The sequence below is a fragment of the Cyanistes caeruleus genome, chromosome 9, assembly GCF_971803275.1.
Source record: "Cyanistes caeruleus chromosome 9, bCyaCae1.hap1.1, whole genome shotgun sequence".
NCBI lineage: Eukaryota > Metazoa > Chordata > Aves > Passeriformes > Paridae > Cyanistes > Cyanistes caeruleus.
In genome coordinates this window covers 29,979,882-30,007,833 of record NC_141709.1, presented here as the reverse complement: position 1 = coordinate 30,007,833, position 27,952 = coordinate 29,979,882, and the positions used below count along the sequence as shown (strand labels likewise).

At 50.4% G+C, this 27,952-nt stretch overlaps 2 protein-coding genes across 24 annotated transcripts; one reads left to right on the top strand and one right to left on the bottom strand.

Moving 5' to 3' along the window:
- MRPL37 (mitochondrial ribosomal protein L37) lies at window positions 1–3,887 on the bottom strand. The gene is made up of 7 exons (XM_023932374.2): window positions 3,500–3,887; window positions 3,093–3,276; window positions 2,533–2,648; window positions 1,875–2,060; window positions 1,450–1,607; window positions 778–981; window positions 1–207 (listed from the first exon to the last, which is right to left on the bottom strand). Exons 1-7 carry the CDS (start codon window positions 3,885–3,887, stop codon window positions 130–132), a joined length of 1,314 nt encoding a protein of 437 aa, XP_023788142.2. The 3' UTR covers window positions 1–129.
- Window positions 3,653–27,952, top strand: CYB5RL (cytochrome b5 reductase like). Of its 23 annotated transcripts, XM_086842207.1 has the most exons (13): window positions 4,059–4,206; window positions 4,418–4,642; window positions 5,274–5,453; window positions 6,292–6,440; window positions 7,589–7,676; window positions 10,700–10,804; window positions 18,909–19,035; window positions 20,679–21,026; window positions 21,104–21,448; window positions 21,902–22,255; window positions 24,690–24,868; window positions 25,060–25,143; window positions 26,001–27,952. In XM_086842207.1, exons 3-13 carry the CDS (start codon window positions 5,277–5,279, stop codon window positions 26,103–26,105), a joined length of 2,061 nt encoding a protein of 686 aa, XP_086698333.1. In that variant the 5' UTR covers window positions 4,059–4,206; window positions 4,418–4,642; window positions 5,274–5,276; the 3' UTR covers window positions 26,106–27,952. The 23 variants fall into 23 exon arrangements, with proteins under 23 accessions (XP_086698332.1, XP_023788146.2, XP_086698347.1 ...); XM_086842206.1 differs by lacking the exons at window positions 4,059–4,206; window positions 4,418–4,642 and adding an exon at window positions 3,653–4,012; XM_086842205.1 differs by lacking the exon at window positions 4,418–4,642 and having other exon boundaries at window positions 4,029–4,206.

Genomic DNA, 27,952 nt, shown 5'->3' with positions numbered 1-27,952 from the left:
TTTTACTTTCAGTAACAATATAATTTATTTTTTAAAGTAAATTAATCCACCTTTCTTTAATTATATGACAGTTCTGGCAAAGAGAAGCAGCAGGTACAGTTGGTGAAGTATTTTCATTTGAGCTGAATTTCACACAGTTCCATGCAGATACAGTGCCAGAAACTTCTTGAATGTGTCTGGCTGAAAGCCAGAAATTCCAGCGGGCTTCTGCAGAGAAAAAGACACGGATGCTCAGTTTGCAGTGAAGTGATTAATGTAGACAAACAACGGCTTTAAACATGCTTGAATAAGACTTTCAGGCATGGCAGCTTCCAAATTGTGCTCTCCCTCCCCAGAAGGGTTTGTGTGGGAGTACTTCCACTGGTGTCAATCTCAGAGGGCAGAACCCTTTTGCCTGTGAGTGAGATCTTTGCTCTCCCAGTATAACCAGTACAGGCAGCCCTGTGCCCTATTTAGTCCCCAGAGAGGCTGACAGTCGCTTGTGAGCGCTCCCTTCCTCAGAGCTGGTTTTAAACAAGCACATTATGAGATGGTGGATCACAGCTGGAGGTATCTGCACACAGGAGTTCATGTTAAGCATGACATGTCACACATCAGCACTACAGATACTCAGGAACTGGTCCCCTCAGAAATACCTGCATAGGTAAAAATGAGGCCAATGTCCACTTCAAGTCCCTCCAGTGGGTTTAAAACCTGCTGCAGTTCTTTGCCAGCTCCCAGACCTCAGCTGTGATGAAAGGGCAGCATTTCCACAACCATTTCCCAAGTTTTCCTTACCGTAACAACTTTCTTCTTGATTTCTGGGACGCACTGGGCTCTCTCATACAGGTTCTGATCAGAGTCAATCCAGACTAGATTTTTTACACCATCATTAGGGACAAGGTCTGTTGTATTTAACTGGAACACCATGAACTGGAAGAGCTGTCCATCTGTGCCAATGCTTTGCACCACTACTGGCTGCTCCAAAACCTTGGGGTCATTCTAGGAAAAGAAGGGGCATGTGTTTCAAAATCTAGTTACAACAGAAATTGTACGAGTACTTGCTGATTCTGCATCTTTGGGTTGGTTTAAAGCCAAGATTTTAATAAATATATTGTTACCTTGCCCAGAAAATGACTCTAGTCAAACAAGTTTTGAATGTAGATTTTGTATTTTAATTAAAATTCCTCCTTCAACCAGCAATGAAGTGTCAATTTACATACTGAGCTGTGGGATGGGTTATAGTTTTACAGCTGAACTTACTCCCTGGCTCCTGCCCCTGCCACCCCACTGCATCACAAACATTCTCACTGCTGAGCAGTGGATTTATGGATTTCTGAAGGTTGGGTTTTTACCTCTGGGCTGGGAAACTTGGATGTGAAAATGACTGTAAGGGGCTTTCAGGCCTCCCTACACTGTCTGCAGCAGGAGAGGAAGAAGAGAGGCCCAGCAGCAGCCTCCCATACGTACCCCATGGAGCGCCTTGGCCTTGGCCAGCGCGTTGCCAAAAGCAAACATCAGCATTTTAGCACGGAGCTGTTCTGGTCTGAACCTGTTGGTGCGAACGTTGGCAGACTCCAGGAAGAACAGGGTGTGAGGATGAGAGTAGGGATAACCATCTCTGAAACCTAAAAGGCACATAATCATGTCAGAAACTGCTCAGGAAGACATTAGGCAGCCAAGGTTTTCTCCCAGTATCTTCAGGAACTGTTCAAGTAGTTTGCTGGGGTTTAAGTTCTTGTCCTCAGTCCTGCTTAGGCAACACTATACTCACCACAGGTCTGGAGCACTCTTCTGTACCCCCATTCCCACACACTCCCTACCCTCAGCTGCCCCCAGAAGGACAAGGACTCCCCAAGTTAACCCAAACACAGATGATTACCACCAACACTGACCTGTATCATTGAGCTCTTTGTACACATTCACCTCCTGAAGATCGATTGTAGGAGCAATGGGATAGAAGGTCTCCAGAACATGCTCTTTGGTGGCCAGTATCTCCTCCTTGGAGGCTACTGGTGGTATTGGGGTCATAGAGTTCATGAGTATTCCACTCAGGCCACGGACCTGAAGGAGGATGGATTCTGGAGAGGGAAATTAGGCTACAGTCAAACACTGCTGAAATAACATCAGGGAAAGATGTACATTTCCTTTTGCCAGTCTGTTCTGCAAGGCTCACTCTCTCCCCCTCACCTCCAAACCCATCTGTAGGTTCCTCTTCTAAAATGCCAATGTTAATTGCTAGGGTTAAATTCTTAACTAAATATCCTTAGAAAAACAACAGCACTGATTTAGGACCCAAGAAAATAAACAGTCAGACCTAAGACACTGGTTCCCTTCTCCCACCATCTTGTCAGTATTGATTAACACCTAATAATCTCCTCAAGGATAGCATCCTGCTATCATCCAAGGCTGCCCATGCCAACAGCACTATTTAAACCAGAAAGAATAACCTGGCTCCAGAAATTGTTTCATTTTCTCCAAGTCCTCAGCCTTAAAGCCAGGAGCTTTGCTACCCTTCTTATCTTACATGCTTCCACTACAGCAGCAACTGACCTCTTTCCCATGTTGTTGCTATCCTGAAGTTTCTAGCCAACATCCTTTTACTCAGAGAAGGATACTTCCCAGACATTAACCGGCATAAATGCATCAGGTTTTCAAACAGCACTGGGCTGTAAAAGAGGAAAAGAAACAGTTACATAAAAATGAGATCATAAGAGCAGGCAGATGCTTCTAGGGCACAAATGCTGTAAAATTACTGTATGTAAAACATATAATGGCACAACACTCCCAAACAGAGATTGCAGATTGGTATCACACACACTGTTTCAAGTTGGCAGAGGTAATGCTTACAATTATTTTAAAAATTGATACTCTGCATCAGCTAGATCTTGAGTTGAAACACAGACATTGGCCTGAAAGAAGCTTTGATCTAGTGTAGTATTTATGTCAGTGCTACTGTCAATATTCAGAATTGGGTTTTATTTGTTTCTTTGGTTCTTTTGTTTGACAATCTGATACAAAGGGACTTGTACAGTAGACCCTCCTTCCACAGAAGAGTTGTGTATGGATTTTCTCTGCAGCGTTTAAAACCTCCCCTACAGCACAGGACTCACCAATATTTTTCCCTCCTGGGAGCCACCTCTGCTGTGTCCCAGAGCCGCGCGTGGGACACCACGCGTTCCGCCCTCTCCTCCAGCTCCTGGAGCCCCAGAGCAGGGTTATCCATAATGGCCTGCACGGCTGGGGGCAAACCTTCCACGAGCTTCGTCTTGGTGAGCCACTGCGCCTGCCGCACTCCTGGAAACACAACCCAGCGCGATCTATCACACGTGTCAGCGGTGATCCTCAAGGCCCCCCTCCAACCCAAGCCATTCTACGTGTGACCGAGGCTGCCTGGCAGCTCACGGGGCTGGGCAGGCTCTTCACAGCCCGTGTTTTACACTCTGTGCGAGGAGAAGCCTTGGCAGGCGGAGTGCTTGGGAAGGGGGCAGCGCTGGGGCCGGCGCGGGGTGCCCGGTACCTTCCAGCATGCGGACACCCTGATGGCAGATGTAGCACCCGCGCTCCTTGTACAGCGGCATCTCCTCGTAGCGCGGCCCCGGCGAGTGCCAGGGGTCGCGCCAGCCGCGGTCCCAGGGCGGGAAGCGCGGCCGGGCCAGGCCGGGCACGTAGTGCAGCCGTTCCGCGTACGTGACGGTGTCCAGCTCCACCTGCTCCCGCACCGGCCGCGGCTCCGCCATCTCCGCCAGCACCTCCGGCGGCGGCCCGCGCACGGTCCAGGGCGTGCGCGGGAGCGGCGCGCGGTGGCGGGGCCGTCCCGCGCGGTTGACGATGCCGCGGGTGAGGCCCCGCGCCGCCGCCACCCCCGCCCGCCTCAGCGCCATCGGCCCCGCCGCCATCGCCGCCATCCTCCTCCTCCTCCCGCCGCCGCCTCAGCGCCCGCCCGCCGCCATCTTGGCGAGGGCTCTTCCCCCACCGTCCCCCCCGGTGACTGACGGCGGCGGCGGCCAATGGCGGGCAGGCGCGCCCCGCGGTAAGGGAGGGTCGGTAAATTGCCTGGCGGGTGAGGGGAAGGCGTTGGGTTGGTGAACGGGGAGGCGCCTCTTCGCCTGTGGGGCAAGGGGAGGGCACTTGAGAGACCATCCCTGGGCGGGAGCCGGAGCTCGTGTGCCGGGGCCGGGGCCGCTGTGCCCCGGGCCGGTGTGTCCGAGCTCCCGGGCGCACGCAGTAAGTGCTCGAAACTCTGTGAATCTGCGCAGCCCCGAGCCCGGGCGTCTCGGACTCGCCCGCGGCAACGTCGGGTTACCCCCCGTTCATAGCCCGTGGGTGCTGCGGGCCCCCGGACAAAGCGGGCGCGGTGGGAAGCCGGGCCAGTCGCCTTTGGTTCTCTCTTCCGTTCCCCGCCCGCCTCCTTAAAATAAGTGTGTTTCTGTTACAGGGGTGAAGGTTAGTTAATTAATTGACCTTGACAGTGAAGCGGCTGGAAGCGCTAAATGTTCGCTTCCTCCGCTTCGTCACCCGTGGCTTCATAATTTCCTGTGGACCGCTTCGTGTGCGGGGGATGTGGACACAGGAGCGTTGTGATCAGCCGTAACTCAGCCCGTGTGTGAAAACAGCGGGGTCCGCCGAGGCCTGCAGCATGGTTTGACCTGAGGAGTGTTCAGTGGGTACAGCTCATTGGGAAGCAACGGGAGTGAGGGATGAAGTCCTGTGGTTCTTGAGTTTAATGCCGTATATTCAAAGCCCATAACCAAAGTGGTTGTTTGCCTGAGACTTTGCCCTCTTTGCCTCCAGTCTCTTGGCTCTGAGCGCTGTTTTCAGCTCACTGCCCTCCCCCGCTCCAAAGCTGTACAAAACTCGGGCCACAGCTGGTGGCTGGGTTTGCTGCCCATTGTCCTGCTGGTTGGGTTTGTCACCCTTTCTCTGGCACCGAGCAGCAGATTTTTAAGATGTTTCTGCTCCGGGTGACCAAGCTGCTCTTTTGTAGGAAATCACCACGGCGGAACGAGCAGGATTAAAGGGTGTAGCTTTGGCTGGGCAGCCTGTCTGGGGAGGAGGGCCTGAGACCGGGCTGAGGCTCTGCTCTGGGCTGGTGGCTCTGAGGTCTGGCGTTTGTGCAGAAACATTGAGCACTTGAGCAAAAATGGGGTGTTACACATTAGCTCCAGGTTTTCCATTTGACACACGTGCAAGATGCTCGAGAGAGATTTTCTCAGCCCTCCGAAAACACCCAGCTGATGAGCACACGCTGCTCTCCGTCGTGCTGGGTTTGATGCAGGGCTTGTGTTTTGCAGGCAATGAGTGACAACGAGCAGGACTGGCTGGCTCTGAGGCCTCAGGAACCTTCTCCATCCCAGTGCTGCGGCAGCGGCTGCAAGCCCTGCATCTACGATGTGTATGAGAAGGAGCTTGCACAGTGGGAGAGAGCCAAAGCAATGCAAGACAAAAGCCTTCTCCTGGGAAAGAAGGAGCAGGTCGATTTACCTTCATCGCATCCTGGAGCCTGTGCTTTGATCGTACTTGTTCGGGTCTGGGGTTGTAGTGATGGGTGAGGGATGCTGGGATAAATTAAAGTGGTGTTTTAGGAGAGGGCTGTAAATGCAATTCCCCAAACTCTGCTTTCACCCTCCCCCTTGGCCGCTCTCTCCCTGCTGTAATGTGATTTTCCAAGTGTAGAGTTCTCCCTGGTGTCGCATTACAGCTTGGCTCTGCAGCTTCTCCTCTCTGAGTTTCCTCGGAGAAGCTTTGTTTTCCCCACCTTTTCATCTTTGCCTGATTTTTAGACTCAGATTTTGATGCTGAGAAAAAGCTGTGTTGTGTGTAGTGGAGCAGTTGCCTTCAGAGTGTAATTTTTAAGCCTTTCAGTACCCTTTTACATAAGATTAACTATGCTGGGTCAAGCAGAAAAGATCAGCTGAAACAACTGACAATATTTTCTGTTCACTGTAGCCATCAGCAGGTTGCAAAGTTACCCCCAAAGCAGCACTTGGCTCTTTTAGTAGAATTATTTCTGTTTGTTTCCAGACATGAGAAAATGATTGCAGTGAGTCATAATAGGATGACCTTGCTGTAAGGTGTAAAAAAATGTAATTTAAAAAGGTGGTGGTGGGGAGAAATGCAAGATCCCAAAGTGCATGCTGCAGAACATGATAATGAATCAGCAGAGAGCTGAAATTTGCGCCGGGCCTCGGTGTTTAATACATGTCCTGAGTGTCTCTGGCACTAAATTAGCACGCACATTTGCTGCCAGAGAAAAATGAAATAATAAAAGACACCATCTAACCAAGTAATTATTTATTGTTGTTCTTGCAGAGCAATAATTCAGAGCTGAATCCAGATACATTCACTGCATTCAGCGTGAGCTCAGTGGAACAGCTGACAGAGGACACCTACCAGTACAAATTTGAATTACCGGGAAATAGCAGCCTGCGATTGAGTTTAGGACAACATATCGTGTTAAGGTATTGTTCTCTGTGCTAGTTAAACAGTCTGCATTATGTAACCTAACATGTAGGGTTTTGTCAATAGACAAAGGCTTCATAGCAGGCAAATCATGATTTCTGTACCTCTACAATGACACAGATGAAAGAGCTCGTGAGCTCGCTGCCTCTACTAATTCTATGGTAAAAGCTGTAGTTTTCTTCAGCATTATCCCTGCGTTGGTGGCACAGAAAGAGCTAGGTGTGATTAAGAAAATACATTTGCAGAAAGAAAGATTTAAAAGAATAGATGTTACAACAGATTATTTACTCCAGTGTGTTGAAACAAAGACAATGAGCTGCACTTGCCCCAGAGCTCAGTGTTTTAGGCCCTGTATCTTGGGGTAACTCAGCACCCCAGTACCCAGTCACTGCCTGACTGATTTCCAGCAAAACAGCCCTCCTATGTAGTTTGCTGCTTGCCAGAAAGGGGCCACTTGGGGAAAGTTTCTGTCTCTCAGCCATCTGTGGTGATCATTGCCACACAGAGAAAGTCCTGTTAGGATGCCATTGATGTGCATCTGTCGACGTCCCTGGTACAGTCAGGGCTGGTGTGTGCAGCTGGTTCTGCTGACAGCACACGCTCCTCCCTCCAGCCCTGGCTCATCACACAGCACAGAAAAAGGTTTGGTCACTTCAATCAATTCCTGTGGTCAGTAGCAAAGAGCAGGGTGGATAATTCCATGGAAAGGGAAGACTTACAGGAAGATACATTCTATATTGACAAGGCCCAAGGTCAAGGCTGTGCCTTGGCTTTTGTTATTTGATTACCAGATGCTGACTGGATGCAGAAAGTGACCTCAGCTCAAAAGGAACAGCAAACTTCTCAAAAAAGAAAACAACAAAGTGTTTTCTCTCCCCTTTGCCTTGTTTCTTTCAAGAACTCTTGCATGTTCTTTTAAATCCCTTTCAGGGGTGTGTCCAGGAGCTGGATGTGGTACAGCTGAGGCCACCACTGGGAAAACAAAAGGTGCTGTTAGCCATGTTTCCCCTGGATTTTTGCCTCTGGAAGGGAAATGTTTTGCATCTGTGTACAGGCTGGGCCACTGGGAAGAGGACCTGTGTCCCAGAGAGCTGCAGGAGCCCCCCAAATGACCCAAGTCACAGGGGTTTCCTGTTTCTCTTCTCAGAGGAGTGGTGAATGGTTTGGAGGTCCAGAGAGCCTATACTCCAATTAGCCCCAGGAATGCAGAAGGTTACTTTGAAGTTCTAATTAAAGTAAGTAAGCCTGGACAATATGGATTACAGTATAAGGTGTTTTCTTTAGGAACCAAGCATGCTGTCAATGCTTCAAGTAAGACTCTCAAATCCCTCATGGACTGTTTCTCTGTTGTTTTAAAGCATTTGTGCTTTGCTGGTAAAAACTGCAGTTTTTCCCACAACACTGAAAGCAGTTCACACACAAACAAGTGCTTTGCAGCAGAAGCCCTGGGATCACTTGGGAGAGCCTCTTAGGTGGAAAGATGTGTCCATTCCACTTCTCTCCTTTCATTTTACTTTTTCAGGCTGTCTTTGAAATCACAGCCATTTGTCAGCCCAGCTGAACCACTGATTTTGGGAAATGTTTGCCCTTACCCTCTCCTCTGTATCTTACTCGAAGAACACCCCTCTGTCAGTGGGCAGCTGCTCCTGGTGTGCAGACAGGGCTCTGGAGCTGCAGTCTGAGAGGGACTTTGTGGCCCACAGGGCAAAGAGATGTCCCATAGACATAGGCTGCATCTGTTGAGGTGGACATGGTGGCAGAGCCCATTTTGAACAAGTGTCCTCACCTTTATGGAGTCAATCACAAAATGCTGGTTGAATTGAAAAGGATTTTATAGGAGATTTGGCTGGAAATTTGTCTCATGTAAGTCTTCAGGGTGCTCATAAATTATTATTTTGTGTGGCAAATACTGACTTGAACATTTTTCCAGTACTGCATCTGTATGTCAGTAGGGACTCCTCGGGGCAGACACCGACTTCAGTACAGGTGTGAAATTCAGAGTGCTGGATATCTCAGGTGGCCTGCAGAGAAGGCCACTTGTCCTCTGCCTGTCTTCCAGGATTTCATGTTTCTGGGGTTTATTATGCATTGTATGTTCGAACACAAACCCTGCTCTTTAGAAAAGTGAACAGCTTCTCTAGGACACCTGTGGGAGGGTCATTTCCCCATTCTTGTGGCAATTGGTGTGTGGTAGGGGAGAGAAATGTTGCATTAATAGGATACATTCACAGGATGACGGTGAAATTTCATGTATAGCGGCTCATTACTCACAGTTTTTGCATTTCAATAATAATAGTAATGATTGTAATGATACCTTTGCTTTATATAGAACCTTTCATCCCAAAAGGAGCTATAGTTATTCTCTGGCAGTGACAAAAGAGGCTGGTAACACCCAGTGTAAAGCAGCCATTTTTATAACTCACTCTGTAGGTTGTGGTATATTTCACACTATTGAGGCAATTTTGGAAAGTAGTATATTATTATTACTATGCAATCCAAGCACTGTTCAAACCCTTCTGTCTCCTGTTATTACAGCATTGCATTTGTGATACTACAGTTAAGAGTGAGGGAGTTGCCATTTACAGAGCATAACCCTCTTTTTGAGTGATTTTATAATGTTAGGGTTTATCTCCATGTAAAATGGGGTGTGGAAGTTTTCCCCCAGGAGATAATTTTTTTTCCTTTTTATTTAGAAAAATTCATTTGAAACCCACTCAATCACTTTTCACTTCAATTTTTTGGAAACAATTTTGGTGAAAGAAGGATTGTTTTAGTTTCCATTACCCCAGTTCTTTGGGAATGGGCAGAAAGTGGACTTTTCTCTTCTTGCCTTGGGTTTCTGGATGTATTTGAAGAAGGGAGGTATAAAATTTACTTCTCTGAAGCAAGTGCACCTTCTTTGCATGAGACTTAGCACCTGCCCAGAGCCCTCTGAACATAAAAGAATTCTGACAATAACTCAGAGCCTGGTTACGTGTGTGATTTACCTTTTGAATGTAACAAATGGTGCTAATACTTCTTAATATTTCATGTTTAAGTGAGAGGCTGGGAGGGGAGGAGCATCTGTGTTCTTTCTTAGCTAACACTGCTTACAAGCACAGGCTCCCTCACTTGCTTTTTCTGAGCTGCTTTGTGGTTCACCAATTTTGTTTGCCTGCAGTGCAGCTTGGTGGCCAGCCAAGGCACTGGGGTGTGGAGCCAGACTCCTCTCCAATGCCTGTGCATGAAATACCCCCAAACACACTTCTTTTGTGTGGGCTGGAGTGGCCAAAGGCTTGTATCACATCCCATCTTCTGACCCCTGGTTGTGTTGCTCTTCCCCAGGCTTATCCTTGTGAGACCCATTGTGTGCTGCAGCTTTGGGTTTTTCAGCTCTGGCTGCTTGGGCCAGTCCTGGTTCTCCAGACACATCCCAGACCGTGGCCACTCTTTTGCTCACGTTTTTTCTCTTAAAACATTCAGTGGTCACACATTTAGGGCATGGATGATAACATGACTGGTTGGACAAGGCCTTCATTTTCCAGCCTCTTGTCCCTTCTCTGTTTCCAGCGAGCACCGAGCCCTTCTCCTCACTCATGAGTGAGATCAGCATTCCTGCAGACAACAGCCTGGAAAATGTTGTTTGTGCCTACCAGAAAGTGAGGCAGGTTTTCTGCTCGTGTTTTTCTTCCATGGGGCCAACATTAACATACTCTTTTGGAACTGTGGAGGCATCCCTCAGCATCCAGATGATCTGTTCTGAAAACAAAGACTTTTACAAAGAAGAAACCTGGCTTTGGGTCACTAATTGTATCAGTGAAGCATCTGAGAGACTGAAACAAAGCAAGAGCTATGTGGTGTTTATATAACTAACAGTACCCAGAGGGTATTTCCAGACCCTATACCCCTAGATCTGGAGAACACTTGAAGGCCTGCACTGTGCTTTGCATTCAAGACACTCTTCTCTGTGTGCTTTGTAAGCAAGAACTCTGATAAGCTTTTTCCAGTTTTGGAAATTCAGGCTGCGTGAGAGGGGGTTTGTGTTTACATTATAGTCAAGCTGGAGTGGTTCCAATATGATTTAATTTAAATGTCTTTGTTTTGGGTATAACTTTGAGTTATTTTTCAAACAGAAAGATCTTTCTTTCTTTTTTAAATACATGAAATGTTTTTGTCCCCTTTTCATTTAAATGTAGATAACTTTATAATTGACTTTAAGCTGGGAAACTTTCCAATGAAGTATAATTATTCTTTTCTTTTGTGCAATTTTTTTTATTAGTGCTATGAAGCTGGGCTAATGTCAAAATACATAAAAACATGGAAAAGAGGAGACGTGGTCTTTTGGCGTGGACCATTTGGAGGGTTCCCATACCAACCTAATAAGGTTAGTTCCTAAGAGCTATAGGATGCTTCAGCCTGTGGCAGCAAGCTTTGTTCAGTGCTCTGAAGGGAAGGCATCAATTTGATTACTGTTTTCATGACTATTTTAGAGACTTCCTGGGTTACTGTACGGTGTGACAGCATTAGCAGGCAGTTGGAGCACCTTCTTGAACTGCAGAATATTTAAGAGGGAGGAGGAGGTGGATGGGAGACAGGAAAATATTAGCAAGGCTCTGTGTTCATCACTTGCATTAGGAGTTCCTGCAAAGGGAACTTTCTTTGCACCAGCAATGAGTGTGGATGGGTTTTTGTCTGATTTGACCCACACCTCTGTGTTGTGACTGAATAGAGGCAAAGAGGATGTGTTAATCTTCTCCTCTCTTGGGTATTCCCTGAGCTGTTGAGGTGTCAGGTCGCTCCCCAAACGCTGATCCCACCTGCCAATACCAGGCTGGCTGCAGGGAAAGGCAGATCTGGTTTCATGGGGAGGCTTCTCACGCACACTAATTCAGTTACTTAATTCTGACCTTTCCAATGAGGAGCAAATTTGAAACACTGGTCATTAAGATCCCGAAGCCTTTTGGGGTTTTTGGTGAAGTTGTTTTTAAACGTTTTCTCCCACAACAAAACTAACTAAAATCTGAGTGGCCAAGTTCTATGCAGAGCAATTGTGTCCTGCTTCCTGACACACTCATTTCTTCCAGAGGACGTTCAGGATTTTACTTTGCAGCAACCAAGAGAAACCCAGGGAGCATTTTCAGTGGAAGAAAATACAGTGGGTCAGCAAAGCGTACTGCAGGATTGAAACTGAAACCTGATTTAATTGAAATTGAGGCTAAAGTTGGGGTAAATTATTATATTTGGGTAAAATCCAGTTTTGTTGGATTTGATATGTAAACCCTTTAAGTGCTATCTGTAATCCTTTGCAGAAAAATACATTTTGGGATCTGAATTTACCAGTTCATGACCTTCTGGTATGTTGTTTCTCAAGAGACCCTTTACCAGGGTGGCAGCAAGAGGAACTGACTATGAGCACACCCATTTCCAGCCACTACAGCTCATTCCAAATTCTCTGTTTTGTTGTTAGCATGGAGAACTCCTCATGCTGGCCTCTGGCACTGGCCTTGCACCAATGATTCCTATCCTTCAGTCCATAACAGATGATGAAGAGGATGAAACCTTTGTAACTCTTGTTGGCTGCTTCCCTACCTTTGAAAAAATTTATTTAAAACCTCTTCTGAAGGATTTGGCTCAGTACTGGAATATTAGAATATTTTATGTCCTAAGCCAGGTAAATAAATGAAGTGTGTTTCTGTGAGGGTTCTGTGTGCTGGATGAGCCTCTGCCTCCTCCACTTTTCCATAAGCATGATCTTAATTCTTTCCCAGTCATCCTGCCTAATTTGTGATCCAGTAACTGCTGTTCTTAAATCTGCTGCATGTACTCACACTGCTGCTAGTCTGGAGAATTGATGGGCATCTGGAAGTGACCATCACTGTTCCCCTCTGCCTCCCTGTTCTCTTGGGATGGACCTGCTGTTCCATAGTCACTGTTGGTTATTGCCCCCCATTTCAGACAGTTGTTGCTGTACCTAAGCTGATTTTTTTCTTCCTAATACCAGTGCCCTAATCTGTCCTTATCTTCCATTCTTTGCTCATGGCTAGAGCTCTCCTCTGGTGTGCTAGCACCAACTTCCCAGCAATTATTTTTCCTTGCTGACCCATTTTTAAACTTCTAAAAGTTTTTCCCCCTCTGTAAAATTACTTTTCTGCCACAATCATGGGATGAGGCTATACATCTCAATGGTCTTACATTTTGAGCAGTCTTTTTCATTTCCATTTGGTCCCAAAGTTGCCTGTGTTCTGCATGGATTTGGTGGTTAAAAATTATTTCCGTCAGAAATGAGAATTCATTGCTGGGAGGATATAGAAAGAATTATTTATGCTAAGGGAATGAATCCCACTGCATTTTTAGTTTCTCAGATGAATCATTTCTTGTATCTCTCACAGTGGAACTGCCTCACACATTCTGTTCCACATGTGGCCTCAGCAAGATGAGATTTGGTAGAGGGAAAAGTGCTGGTGACTTGGGCCCCCCCCACCCCCAGCTGCTCTGTAGGAGCATAACCATAATTATCTCTGGTGACATGGCTTAAATACCCTTTCCAGGGTGTTTAAACTCTGCTGTCTCAACAGCATGAGGAGGTCTTGAAATTCAATCAGTGAAAGGCCCTAAACCCACCTGACCCCTGTCAACACTGTCTGCCCCTCCTCTCTCCCTTTTTCCTCCTCTCTTAGCTGGTTTGTGGTAGTCCAAGGCTGGCTCGTGCATCCTCCCTCTTGGGATTATGTATCTGTCTGTATTTCATTGTGCTGCCTGTCACCACCACATCTGAGCACCTTCTGCTCCTGATTAATTGCAGCAGGGGAATCCCTGCTGGATCCAGCGCCACAGGATCTGACACTTCTCATGGGATCAGAGCTGTATTTGGAGCAGAGCTGGCTTCTTTTGCTTTTGGTCAAGGGAGATGGGACTGAAAGAGGCTTGGGAATGGGAGAGGCAATGGAGAGGAATAGACTTGGGACTTGGGAATAGGAAAGGTGCCCTGGGAGATGGGTCTTGATGGAGGAGGTTCTGCAGCATTTATTAGTGATAGTTACACCCTGGTTTTGTTCAGTCCCCTCTGAGTGAGTGGCCAGGTCCTGTGGCAAGGAAAGATTTCATCTGGGCTTAGGAAGAGGAATGCAGCTCTCAGGAAGGGTCAGCATCACCCACATGGTGTCACAAAGGTGAAAATCGTCCTGTGAATTACTCTGAGGGGAAGAGGGAGATTCAGCTCTAAGCAATGTTGTCCTTTTAATGTCACACACAGCAAACCTTTTACCTTTCCAGGAAACTTCGCTGGAAAAACTCCCTTGGAGCTATCAGGAAAACACGTACACTGGTCGTCTCAGTGAAGACTTGATGAAGACAATAGTAAATTCCTGTCGAAGAAGGCCGTTTGTATTAATTTGTGGCTCCTCTGCATTCAATGAAGACATGAGCAAATACTTGAAAGCTGCAGGAGTTGAAGAAAATTCCTATTTTGTCTTTTAGCAGGACAATCCTGACCTGAGGAACCTTAGGCTGAGCCTTGGATGTCCTTGTTTCTTTGCAGACATTGCACAAAACGGGCCTGCTCAGAAGACTGAGCTCCTTGGAGCAACTATTTGTTGGTCCTCCCCTCGGTGGTGTTGTAAGGGACAGGTGCCATTCCAGAGTGACTGGTACATGGTGTGCCACCCATAGATAGCACTTTCAGTGGAAGTCTTCAAGTGCAATTTTGAGAGAGAGATCTCCTGAGGGGGTACTAGAAAGCATCCATGCACACAGCTCTTCTGTAATACGAAGATTGGTGACTTCCTTTGCAGTCTGTTATTCTGCAGCAATGTTGTGCCCTGTTAGGTGTCCAGAGGAGAGATATAATCCTCAGGGATCCTTGCCAGGCTAAGGGGACAGCAAAGTCAGGATCATTTTGGTTCTGTCATGTGCAGGGTGATGTCAGGCAAGTCCCTTCAACCTCACTGTGCTTCATCTGCCCCACTGTACACTAATACAGAGAAGGTGGCACTGATCTCTGAAAACAGCCATTCCAGCTCTATCTGGAAAAAGTATCCATAAGGATGGAATGACACGTTCTGTCTAGTGAGAACTTAGGCTGAGCTCCTGCCCTGGCACAGCCTGTGTTACCTACCCTGTGCTTAGCCCTTGAAATGCTACCTATGGAGACAAAAGAGCGTGTCCTAAAAGTGGGAGAGTGTGGCTGGGTTGTGGCTGCTGTCTGTCAGGGAGGATGGTTGTTTGCTTTCCATGTCCCCTAAGTGCTGTATCATAGCCCTGACTCATTAAATTGAACCTTTTCCCAAATAAACAGCTGTTTAGTGTTGTCACAGGACTCTCTCAGGTGCCTGAGGAGGCTCCCTGAGCATACAGGAACACCACCTGAGGAGGAAAAGCTGCATGGGGTCTGCTGGAGAGCTTCCCTGTGGGACAGGGAGCAGAGCCAGGGAGCTGCCTCAGGAATGGCAGCCTGGCACAGCACCCAGCCTGGGCACCTGCTCCCCTTCTTTTTTCAGTCCAAAATGCTGCTGCTTTTCCTCTGAGGGAGCTGCTGTCCACTCTTTTACCTTCTCAGACTGCTGTGTTTAGTATTTACACCTGGAAATACATCTTTCCTGCACACCTTGTGCTTTTCTGTTCATTCCCAGTTCATCCTGTGTTGGGGTTTTCCAGGCTGTGTCAGGTGATTATTGCATTATCATTCGTGCTTCTTTTGTACCTGTGTCTAACACTACACCTTACACAAAGGAAATGTAGTTTGTTACACGAAAAACACAGTGTGCACTGAAGTGGTGGCTTGTTTCACACGTTTGGGAGGGAGTGTAAGTTCCCTTTGCACTGCTGAGATTTGTCTCCAGTTACCAAATGCCTGGAATTAATCAAGTGTAGCTGCAGCTTTTATGTTAACTTCCTTGGAGAAAGGGTTGACAAGGAAGCCATCTTCCTAACCCAAACTTGGGCTCTGGGTTTAAAGGCATGGAGATCCAGGGAAGTTGTCCATGTCAGTCCAAGGCAAGCTCTCATCTCCAGTCCACGCTGTGCTTCAGCCTCCCTAAGTCACCGTGTAGTGAAGATGCTGCTTTGCACACAGGCTGATAAAATAATGAGATGCTTTCTCCAGTTGCTCCCCCTACTTTGGCCTTAGCTAGGGACATGGAGGAAATATTTTTTGTCAGATATTAAGTATTTGAAAACCTTACTTCTGGCCCGATAGCTTTAAATATTATGTGGTTTTGAGATTTTGCTAAAACCACACCCCACCTTTTTGCAAAGGCCCAAGGTAAAAAACTTCACGCTCGCCTTGGAAAAGCGCCGGCTTTCAGCGTGAAAGCTGGGACTGTTCCTTTAAACACAACCCCAATATGTCTGGGTATTTCAGCACATATGGGCCACGATGGTTAAACCCTACCCAGCTGGTCCGGCCGTTCTGCCGCGCAGCTCCGTCTTTGTTCGTGGCTCAAAGGGAGGGTGGTGAGAGACGGAGCAAGCTGTGAGTGCTGCGGGTTGCCATCCTGCGGGGGCGGGCTGCGGCCGAGCGGGAGGAGCGGGGCATGTCCCGCCCGAGGGGACAGGGGCTTTGCGAGACATTCTCCGTGGGGGAGATGATGCCCTTGGAAGCAGGAACTCGAAGGAGCTTTTAAACCGCCCGCAGGCACTTTGTTCTCTATTTTCTGCCCTTCTCTCCCTTCCCCCTCCCGCCTTTTGTTGTTTCTCAGGCTGGCTCTAACACGAGTCCCCTCATCCCCCATGGGGACAGCCCCTTTCAGAGGATGGCGTGGATTCCTGCAAACGCAGGGATGCGGAGTGGAAAGGCTCTGGAGCAGAATATTCCTTGCCAGGGGAAGACGAGAGGTTTCCATCCCTTTGGAGGCCCAGAACCAGCCGATGGTGGCAGTTTCGTGGGGAATCGGTGTCGGTGCTGGTGGTGACTGGGGCATCAGTGGAGCTGGAGGTGTGTGAGCTGGGGTGGGTGCCCAGCCAGGGCAGGGGCTCACATCCTGCCTCTCCTGCCAGGCAGGGGAGTGGTGCTGCCGGGATGTTCCTGATCTCTGCCTGCCCCCAGGAAGCCCCTGCCACCCGTGCAGCACTGTGCAGGGGAGATGGGCTTTGCACCGCTTCCTTTCTTCTTCCTCATGTGTAGCCTCAATACCTTCTTAATTTCATCTCATTATTTCCTGCCTAAATAATTCCCGTTTCTCCTGGGGACCGTTTTTAAACCTTTGATCTTCTCTGAAGTCTCACAATCCCGATCACGTCCTTTCTGTTTAAATGAATCAAATGCCTTTTTGACTCATGATTTATAAATTTGCCCACAGAGGAACAGAGGCACACCTTGAAATCACCCACCGTGTCTGTGGCTGGAGCAAAAGTACCCTGGGTTGATCCAGAGCACCTTCCAGCCAGGCCTCCATGCACGGCTCCTCTGCTTCCCTGCTGCAGGTCACTCTCCCCCTGCCTCCCCCACCCTCCCACCCCGCTCTTCAGCTGACAGCCAGGTTGCCTGGGCTCAGGCCCAGCCTGGGAATGGCCATCCCCAGGTCAGGAGAAGGGTGAATGTGCCTGTGGTTGATGGATGCCATCTCCTGGGAGCGGGGCACAGCTGCTGTGCTGCACAGCCCTGACCCCCATCTCCCGGGGATTGCTGATGCAGAGCACAGCTAAGGGGAGGGAGAGGAGCAGCTGTGCAGGTGTCCCAGGAACTGGCTTGGTGCTGAGGCAGTGCTGGAAAGGCTGGAAGACGGTGGGTGTTGCCCAGGATGGATGTGATGAGGATAAACATGTTGCTCCATAACGCAGCGATGCAGAAGTCGGGGAGCACTTTGTTCCTGAGCCCAGGGGATGGTGGCTGGGAGGGCTGAGCACTCCTTCTGGATGAACCGGGTTGTGGCAATGGAAAATACCCAGGAGAAGCCCCTGTGCCATGGCCAGACCTCGCCTGGATCTTTGCTGTGTGGGCCTGCACTTGTTGACGAGGACAGACCTCCTCTCCCGGCCATTAGGGAAGCAGCTAATTAAGCTCTGTAATGTTCCTGGGAGGTCAGCAGGAGACGTGCCAGCGTTGCAGCATCTCCCAGAGCCTGCACTGGGGCAGGATCTGCACACAGTACCCAGGGACAGGGGGAGCTGCCCTGATCCTCCTCATTCCATTGTGCTCTTAGTCCTGGTGATGCAGTGCTCAATGCCCCGGGACAGAACCCAATGTTCCCTGCCTCAGCTGGGCTTAGGAGAGAGGGCTCCTGGCTGGGATGTCCCAATGCTCCCAGCAGCCCTCGGCATGGCTCCAGCAAGGCTGGGCAGTGGGGAGAGAGCCTGTACAAATATTATTGTTGTTGTTATTCCCCATAAATATATGCAGGCACTTAACGACCTTGGCATGGAGCATTTCCTGGGGATTCATGACCAGTTGGCGTTAATGGTCTTTAGCTGCACCTCAGGCCATCAGCTCCTCCCAGCCCATCATTAATCCACAGGAAATGTCTCGAGCATCGATCCTCATTGCTTAATTAATAAATGCAACTTGTCTCCTGCCTGAGATTTAGAGATACTCACTGCTTCTCTCCCTGCTGCTTTGAAGGTGACTTTTTTAGCACAGGTCCCTCACGCTGGGAGGCCCTCGTGGGATTTTGTTTCCTGGCATTCATGTGGGTGTGGGCTGTGGCAGCAGGAAAGTCTTTTCTCTCCTGGGCGGGAGGGAAGGAACTGAGCCGCTGTTGGGTTTGGGGTTTCTCCAGCTAATGTGGCACAGCACAAGGAGCACATCTTTCCCACCAAACCCAAAGGCTTGCTTACCTTCAGCTGAGCACATCCAAGAGCCTGGGCGAGAAGTAGCGTGAGCCAGCATGGAGGAACGTGGCAATTCTCCAAGGCCTTAGCAGGTTCTATAATAATCGATGTTTTTTGCCCATGAGTCACAATTCATCTCTAATCTTCCTCGGGGGAGGTGGGATTTGCTATCTTTAGTGCTCACGACTGCTGCTTTCCCGGGCTGAGCATCCCGCTGAGCCTGGACTCCTGCTGCAGGGATGCTGACCTGGCAGCCGGCGCGGAGACGCGGCCGCGTTTCAATCCTGCTCCCTGTTTCTCTCGCCTTCACCACCAGCTGCCTTTGTGCAGTGGGTGCCGCAGTATAAATCATGTTAATTCCTGAGATGCTTTTCCGCGGTAAGTCTGAAATTCCCATTTTGGTTCGCTGGCTTGCCTGGCGAACTAAATTATTTTCATAGCCCCTTAAGGGCATATTGTCAGCCCAGACTTACTGCCGTTATACACCATTTCTGAAACATTAATATCTCTTCTAAATATAGTGTATTGACAAGGTATCTGGTATAGTGTAAATCCTTGGGACATTTGATCCAGATCATTAAAACTGAGTGAAGGAAGGGAGGAATAGATCAAGTTACCTTGCTGCTCTTAATTCAAACAAGCGATGAATTATTCATTCCACTATTAATTCTACAGTCCTCCTGCTTTTTATTTATTTCTCTCTTTATTTATTTTTTTCCTCCCAGATAGACAGCTCCAAAAGGAAGCTCGGTGAGGGGAGATTTGCCTGCTGGAGGATGGGGTGCACAGGGCTGGGCTGTCTGGCAGCACTGGCCATGCTCTGCGGGGCTCTCGGGGATGCTCCCAGCAGAGGTAAGAGCCTGGTTCCAGCTCCTGGTGGAACATCCGTGGTTCTTGAGGAGGGGAGGGCCATGTGCAGGTGCCACAGTGGCTCTGCGGTGTGAGTGGGTTCCAGCAGGGCGAGGGGCTGGCTCAGGCCAGGGGCAAGGAGCTGGGATCTGGAGTCACTGTTGTGGTAGCAGCAAGTGTGGTACACTTGCTCCGTGCTTGGGTTTCTGCTTCATGCTTACTTTACTGAGGACTGCAGGTAGGGGTTGTCCTGTTGTGGGGTACAGGGGCTTTGGTGAAGGGTTTGTTAGTTCCTGGAGTTGCACTTGCTTATATAAATCTATATACACATATACATTTATATGCGAATGTATGCATGTATGTGTATGTGGGAGGTGTGCAATAAACCTGTCACCTTACCCATATAAAATGTCCCCCAGGATGCAGGGCAGGGTCAGCAGATAACACAGTAATTCAGGGGATAGGGTAGCCCAAGCAATCCCCCATCCCAAAATGGCAGGGCCTTTCTCACAGAAGGGCTGAGCCAGAAATCAAAACCCATCCCTGACCCTGGTGCAGGTGCTCCTGATGCTCCACCACTGCCCTGTGGTGCCTGCTCATCCCCCACATACACCCACCTGGGCTTTCCAGAGCACCCCAAGGCTCCCAGCCCTTAATCATCCATCTGTCTTCACTGTGGCTTCTCACCTCTCCCACAGGCTCCCCTCTTGGATATTTATTTCAACAGCGTTGTTCCTTTAGTACCAGCCCCATATTACTTCACTGCCTATCTCCAGTAATTAGCAAGGTGATTTTAGATCTGGCCAGACTCATGGTGCTGCATCCCACACATCCCAGGAACCCCCTTGCTGCGAGGTCACCGTGCCAGTGAGCACGATGAAAAGCAATGTGCACAGGCTGACTATTGATTTGCAATATACTTGGCCCAGATTGATGGCAGCGAGCGCCCAGCCTTGTTTGGGAACCCACACGTGTCTCCTGGGGGCTGTGCAGGGTCTGCATCCCTCCCAGACATGATGTATGTTCCCCCTGTATCAGCCTCTTCACCCCAGCCCTAATCAGACCCAGGGGCAGGTGACAGCCGGAACCCTCTCAGCCTTATTTTATAATAACCACGTCTCAGTATAAAGATTTCATTAGGAAATCGATCCCTCCACGCATAACTCATTGTTCAGCATATCGAGCCCTTCACCCCTGTTTCTCCCAGCTCAAATTCTCTGATACCACCATTATATGGAGGGAGTGTGGTCAGTGGGAGGCACAAAGCTGAAGGGCTGGGCAGCTGGGGCTCTGGCAAGCCTGGTACCACTGAGCCTTTAAAACTCACTCCCAGCTTCCTTTTTCCCAGCCATAAACAGGTGGGGATGCTGTGCTGTCACTGGCAGGACAAGCTCAGGGGCACAGCTGAGCCCTCCTGCAGCCGCCACAGGGCAGCATGGGGAAGAGGGGCTACACAGAGGGATAAAGGGTGATGGGGACACATGCGTCCTCCAGGGAGAGTGGATGGACAAGCCCAGTGGAGTTCTGCAGGATGCTGGTGGTTTGGTACTGTGGTGGTGGGATGGAGCTGGTGTCGTGCATCCTGTCTCCATTCTTTTAGGCTTCCCCTGGAAAGGGGACATCACACCCACTTCTGTGTCCCCCAGGCATCAAATGTGGGGGAGTACTTTCAGCACCTTCTGGCAATTTCTCCAGCCCCAACTTCCCGGGGCTGTATCCCTACGAGACAGAGTGCACGTGGCTCATCGTGGTGGCCGAGGGCTCCTCCGTCCTGCTCTCCTTCAGCCACTTCGAGCTGGAGTACCATGACACCTGTGCCTATGACTACCTCCAGGTCTACAACGGGGCTGCCCGGGACCAGGGCAACCTCCTGGGCACCTTCTGTGGCCACAGCCCCCCACCACCCTTCTCCTCCGCCTGGCACGTCATGGCTGTGGTCTTCCGCTCCGACCGGCACGTGGCCAAGCACGGCTTCGCCGCTGCCTACAAGAAAGGTAGCAGGGAGGTGTGGTGGTCACTGAGCATCCATCTGTCCTCTTCCACTGCCCTCATCATGCTTGCCTCCTTGCAGACGCCTGCGGTGGGCAGCTGACGGGGCTCTCTGGGGAGATCACCAGCCCCCGCTACCCCGAGAGTTACCCCAACGACGCCGAGTGCCGCTGGAGCATCGGGGGGGCCGGCGGTGGTGGCCCCCTCACCCTGGTGTTTGCTGACTTCCAGATGGAAGGGGGCCAAGGCTGTGGCTTCGACTACGTGGCCCTTTTTGATGGCCCCACCATCACTGCCCCCCGCCTGGGACGTTACTGCGGCAGCGCCCGCCCGCCCCGCACCATCTCCTCCACCCCACACCTCTTCATCATCTTCAAGTCGGACTTCAACATCGGTGGCAGGGGCTTCAAGGCCCATTTCTACTCGGGTGCGGGGGTCTCAGGGTGGTGGGGCAGTGGGAAGGATGTGGGGACAGACCCTGGGTTGGGGTTGTGATTCTCTCCCTCCCACAGTAGCAAGAGGAGATGATCATGGGGGAAGCCCCTGGGGAGAGCCCATGAGATGATGGTGTGAAGTGTAAAGCACCACACAGTGCAAATGGCATTGCTGTGGATATTCCAAGCCCTGGGCTGCCCTCTTGAGCAGGAGTCACCCTTGTTCATGCCATTCCCTGGGGATAAGGGTTGCTCCTGTAGGACTTTGACTCCCTTGGGAGTTTCCCTCCCCCAATGCTGGCTGTCCATTGGCCAAACACAAGGCTGGGAGCAGGGAGGTGAAGGGCAGAGCATCCTTTAGCAGTAAAACAAGTGATCACTCATCCACACCCAGGAGGCTTCAGGTTTGCTTTTGATTTTTTCCTTTCCCCTTTTTCGCTGAGCAGGCGAGTGCCAGGAGGTGTTTACCACCATCAAAGGGAATTTCTCCAGCCCTCAGTACCCCAACTTCTACCCCAACAACCTCAAGTGCCAGTGGAGCATCCAGCTGCCCCCAGGCTACCGGGTCAAGGTCTTCTTCCTGGATATGGAGCTGGAGGGCCGGAGCAGCCTGACAGGTGGCTGTGACTACGATCACTTGTCTGCCTTTGATGGTGGCACCGAGAATGGGTCCCTGCTGGGACGGTGGTGCGGGCGGGAGAGCCTGGCACCCGTCACCTCCCGCAGCAACCAGCTGCTCCTGGTCCTTCACACCGACCGCAACACGGCCAAGAGGGGCTTCTCCATCTCCTACGTGGGAGGTAAGGTCCCACTTGGGTGCTCCTCAGTGCAGGAGAACTCAGTAACTCCATTGGGACGTGCCTAAGACCATGTAATTTCCAGAAGGATCAGCAGTGAACGTTCCTGTCTGCAGGAGCAGAGCCATGGCTCTGTAGGGATGGGGCAGAGGAAGAGGTGGCAAGTGAGCTGCACGTTGTGTTTAGCATTCAGGAGATGCTTTCCAGCTTCAGATTCCTGTGTGTCTGCCACTGCCATGCTCCTGTTCCTCTCTCAGGGTGTGAGGGAGAGAAAACCTGAGGGGTTTTAATGGGCCAAAACCCTAGAGCAGGTGACCAGCTCAAGCATCACAACCTTGTTCCCTGCTCCCCCGGATGCTCTGGCCTTTCCAGCACATGGGTGAGCAGGCAGACATGAACCATGTCCCCTCCTCTGCTGGCAGCAGCACAGGAGGGCAGGACCCCCAGAGCACAGCATTCCCAAATCCACCTGGCCAGGCCTGCCTGGCACAGCCCTGCTGCTGGCACGCCATGTCCCAGCCAGAATGTCCGCAGCTGCTGGGAGGAGCAGTGTGTAACCTTCCTGCTCTATTTGCCAACCTTTGCGCCTCAAACGCCAGCAAATTTATGGTGTTTGTTGTATTTCAGTATAATTACATCCAAGCTGACCTGTGGGTCAGGGATGATTCAGCCAGGGGCAGCCTTTCCAGAGGGCTGGAGCCAGAGCAGGGCTGCTGGACTGGCAGCACAGGCGCTGGGGAGGCTGGCTCTGGGTTTTATCCCTCAGCTGCAAGATTCACTTCCAGCACAGCAGAAAGGATTTGGAGATCTGTGGCTCTTGGAGTTAGAGATGGGATAGAGTTCTGTCCTGAGCCTCTGGAGGGAGGGAGGTAGTACTGCATATTTTGTAGGGCTGTAGTGTGCAGAACAGGTCTGTCCCTGTCCTTGTCCCGCTGATTTCTCACTGGTTTACAGCTGTGTACAGGCGGAGACTTGGTGTCACTACTCCAGAGGGAGCAGCCTGCAGACAGACAGATGGGGTGCTGCTGAAGAGTGGGGGATGTCCCATCACAGGGAGGGGTGTGACACCTCCCAACTGCCCAAGGCTCCTGCATCCCCTGGTACACACTGCCAGATGTATGCTAGGGGAGGACAAAGGCTTGGATGTGAAACTGAGCCTCCCTCCACAGAGCTGAGCCTGCTGGCTGTGTTTGCCCAGTGATTCCAGCATCTGCTTGTGATTAACGTCCTGCGTGTCACATCCAGCTGCCAGCCTCTCCCTGCCACCAGCTTCCTCAGGAGCCCACAGAGGCAAAGAGGCACCTCAGACTGCTTCCACACCCACCTTCAGCCATGCAGATATTTCCCTTTCAGGCCCACCAAAAGGCATGGCTTGGGCGGGGCATGTGTGATTTATGGCCATTGAAATGAAAGCCTTCACGCCAGGAGAGAGGATCCACTTTCTCCTCCTCTTGATCTAATGCACTTTAGTTATTTGGTAAATCTTCTAATGGTTTTATAATGCACTAAGTGAAGCAAAGTGACACTATTTTTTCGTATTGATTTTATTGCATCTTCCCAGTTTCATAAGGCTGAGATTCAGAGGGAGCTGGAATAATTCAATAATTCATATTGCCCAAGTGGTTAGTTCAAGCTGAGCAAGGATTCACTTTAAAGAGGGGGGTGTTTTTCCTCCCTCCTTCTTTCCCTGTGTGGATGCTTTCTACATCCAGAGAGGCCAAACATGGTGCCAGAAGGAGGGTGATGGAGAGGTGCTGGAGTCACCATTGCTTTGCTCTTCATCTTGGCATCGTGGGCAGCTCAACAGCAGCTCCCTCCATACACTGCTCACCAGCTCCCCATCAAAATTAGCATTCTGAGGACAGTGGAGGGCTGGTGATGCTTGGAACTATGCCTGGGTTGAGCCATTCCCCAGGAGGATGCCCCAGGGCCATGAACCCAGCTCACCCTTTCAGGAGAGCCATGTGGCAGCCATGAAGCTGCATCACTCCAGGGCATGCATGGGGTCCCTCTAAGATGTGTCTCCTGTTTCATCAATGTAGTGTCTCTTGCAGGGGTGTTGTAGGATGCAGAGGAGCTCTGTGCCCATTTCAAGCCATTCACAAAGCTCTCGTGGTTGGTCCTGGGCAGCAACTCAAATGTCCTGCTGGCTCTGGAGTGATGGGGAATGGCAGTGACAGCAGGATGGTGTTGTCAGTAATGGCACTTGTGTGTCACTTGGAGACCTGAGGAGGATGAGGTTCAAGAGGGTTGATAGTGAGATTTCTCCCTTGGGCAGAAAGCAGAGCAGCGCCTGGGAGCCATCCATGTCTGCCCTTGGCATGGGACAGGGCTAAAATACTGATACTGATTGCTTTCTGCGTTCTGGAGTTAGCTTTCTTCCTGAAACCCCCCCACCCCGGGTCCTACACGTGCACCCTGTTTTCTGTCCCAATAGTTGTGCCCATGAACGTCAGCTGCACCCGGACAGACTTCCACATCCAGATCCCCATGCAGTCCCTGGCCCAGCTGGAGAGGAATAGGATTTATTTGGGGACCCCCTCCTGTGCAGCCCAGGTGGTTGGCAGGAACTTTAAAATACACACCAGGTTCGACACCTGTGGCACTGAATCTCAGGTAAGTGATCAGCAAGCACCCCTTTAAAGCAAGCTGTGTAAATGGTTAGCCCTGTGCTGGCTGCAGAGAGGTATTCCAAATCCCTCTCACGTTTTCCCAGTAGATGCTGGCCTGATTCATGGCCAACCCCTCCAAACCCCTGTGGAAAAGAGCTGCACAAAGCCTGATGAGCCGTGTCCCTTGTCTTGCAGAGACGCAACAACACCTCTGTCATCATCAGCACCCTCTACATTGATTTTTCAGTGGGAGACCAGGAGGACATCCACCAGTACGAGGTGCAGTGTGAGCCAAAGAAGAAAGAAGCCTCAGTGACCCTTATTGCTGGTCCTGATCCATCCAGGCTCAGCCAGGCAGAAAACCTGGTGGATGCCCAGCAGTGGGAGGGGGAAGCGATCGATGCCCGTGAAATCAAGAGCCAGGACACCAGCGACATCGTCTTCATCAGCATCTGCATCCTGGCTGGGCTCCTCATGGTCATTGCAGTGGTGGGGCTGGTGCTTCTGTAGGATGCTCTTTCCACTCTCCAGGGATTGCAGTCGCAGTCCAGGGCAGAAGGGTACCCCAAAATCCACCCTTACCCCAGGCTGAACCCTAACACAGCTACCCAAACAGAGACACAGCTCCCAGGCCCTGAAACTGAGCCTGAACCCAACCTCCACCTTCTCTTAGTGCCTGAAAATTCTGGGCAATAGGCAGCCGTTTCCCTTCCCAATTTGTTTTCCTCTGTCTCAATCTGTCCATTTGGCTCAGGAATGCAGTTCTTGCACTCCCTAACTCTTCCCGCACCTGCTTCAATTTGTTTTCCCTGTAGTGCTGCTGCTTTCAGGAAAGTAACGTTGTTTGCCGATGGCTGCAAATCTTCCTGTCAATTATTTCTAGCTGAATTCTTGGATGTACAAACCATCCCCAAATGTAGCTGTATTCCCAACAAATGTTCTCCGTGCTCCCGGCCCATGCTTGGGGGGGACTGTGGAGCTGTGTTACAGGGATCTCCACCTGGCACACACAGATGTAGCTCATGTAGGTGCTCCCAGGTGATGTTTCTGGGTGTCTGTGGGTGATGTGATGAGATGCATTTGCTGTGCCCTGGAGCTCCTCGTTTGATCTTCTCATGTTGTCTCACTTCTCGCAGGGCTCACCTGAGTGCCTCAGCCACCAGCAGCTGGAGGGGAGGAGAACAACCCTCTTCTCCTCTGTGTTTTCCTCCTTTCTAGCATATCCAGGTGTCCACGGCTGAAAACTCTCTACCAGCATTACTCCTGAAGTTTGAAAATATGGGCAAATCCTGCTATGGCTTGGGGAGATGTTGGACTGCAGAGGTTTTGTTAACCCTAGAAAGACAACCTTGGCAAGAGGGGGTGGCTCCCCTGGGACCTCAATGACACCAGATCTCCACTCGTGGCCAGTGAAAAGACTGATGTCCTGCTTCCCTCTGGGACAGTTCTGTTCATCAGAGGAAGCAGCAGCCAAGGAATAGGATGATGATCCAGCAGCTTTTCCTCCTGGATTGCACCAGCCCTGCGGGAGTGTCTGGGGAGGGAAGAAGGCACAGAGCTGCGCATGCCTCCTAATGAGGAGCCTTCGTTATCGGAGCCCGGATTGATTTGGCGTTTGTTGGTGCAACACATCGGCAAATGAGAGATTTCCCAGGGAAATATTTGCCAGCACCATTAAGTTCCATTAAGGGAATGTTTTGAGAGCCTGTTGTGTGCAGAGATGGTAAACAAGGCCAGCCTCCCCCACTGCCTGCAAAGCCTCACTGCTGGTTAATTGCTGGGTATAGAACTGTCAGCTTGAGACCATAGTTACAAGATTTGACAACTGAAAGAAACTTAAAGATATAATTAACCTTCTTGGTGGCCCAGATTTTGCTGAAACAGGTGAGCACTGCGGCTGCTCGTGCCTGGCAGGGAGCCCACAGCACCCAGCAGCATCCAGCCCTTGCCTGGAGGACAGATATTCCTCACCCAGCCAGAGCCTCCAGAACCCTGTGATTTGCAGGGGAAAAGGCTGTTCTGGATAGCTGTTGGTGTTGCACTCAAATAAGGAGTTGGACCTGGTCACCCCAGGGAGGGTTTCCAGCTCTGGCTCCAGTTCACAACCACCCAGGCATCCCTGGGTGAAGTGCTCCCCTGCACACATCCCTGCAGATGCAGGATTGGTGCTGTGGGAGCAGCTCTGCTCCTGAGTCAGGGGGATCCCCAGCAGCCCCAGGCCTGCAGGGTGTTTTCCAGGGGACATGGACAGGGTGATTAACGAATGTCTCCAAAAGCCCTTTACCCACTTGTTTTTGATGGCATTTACAGCTGTATCTGCCACCAGCAGTGAGCCACTCGAGCCAGTCATCACACTTGGAGCAAGGAAAGCCTCTGGTGCTCACCAAATACCAGCCTGCCAGTCCTCCTGCACCATGGCTCAGCCTCTCCACTAGATTTAGGCATCCAGTCTCTCCCTGCCCTGCAGGAATTTGCTCACTGACATCTCCTGTTAAGTCAGGTCTTCCCTGACTTACTGCCCTGGCTGGAGCTGGAGCCCAGCAGGGATGGGGGGGCTGCCCAGGTAACTTCCTGAAACAAGCCCTTCTTCTCATGTAAAAGCTGCTCAGATGAGTGGCAAACAGATATGGAATCCATCACCAGCACTCCTTCCCTCCACCATGTCTGTGCTCCTCACACATCAGGCCTCAGTTTCCCTCCTTAGCGTTTGCCCGGTGCTTCCTGAGAAGCGGGAAAGCAGCAGCCACGGGCAGTGCTCCCATTGCTCATCTGATTATTTATTTAGAGCATGATGGCTGGATTGAGCCAGGCTGGATGCAGCCTCCTCGTTTCCTGGCTTTGCTTATGGAAGTGGAGTCTTGTCTCTTCAGAGCAGACAAAGGTTTGGCTGTTGTTCGGGAGGGAGAGCCTATCTTACCCCTCTGCAAACGTCTGTGTGCAAATCCAGTGAAGAATTGTTGGAAAATCATAGATCATAGAAAATGGCATTGCAAGAGCCCCCAGGGGATCAGCTGGTTTATTCCTCTCCTTCCCTGGGGAGATCGCTCCTACCGGAGAGAAGCTGTGCTAAAATATCTGAAAAATCTCA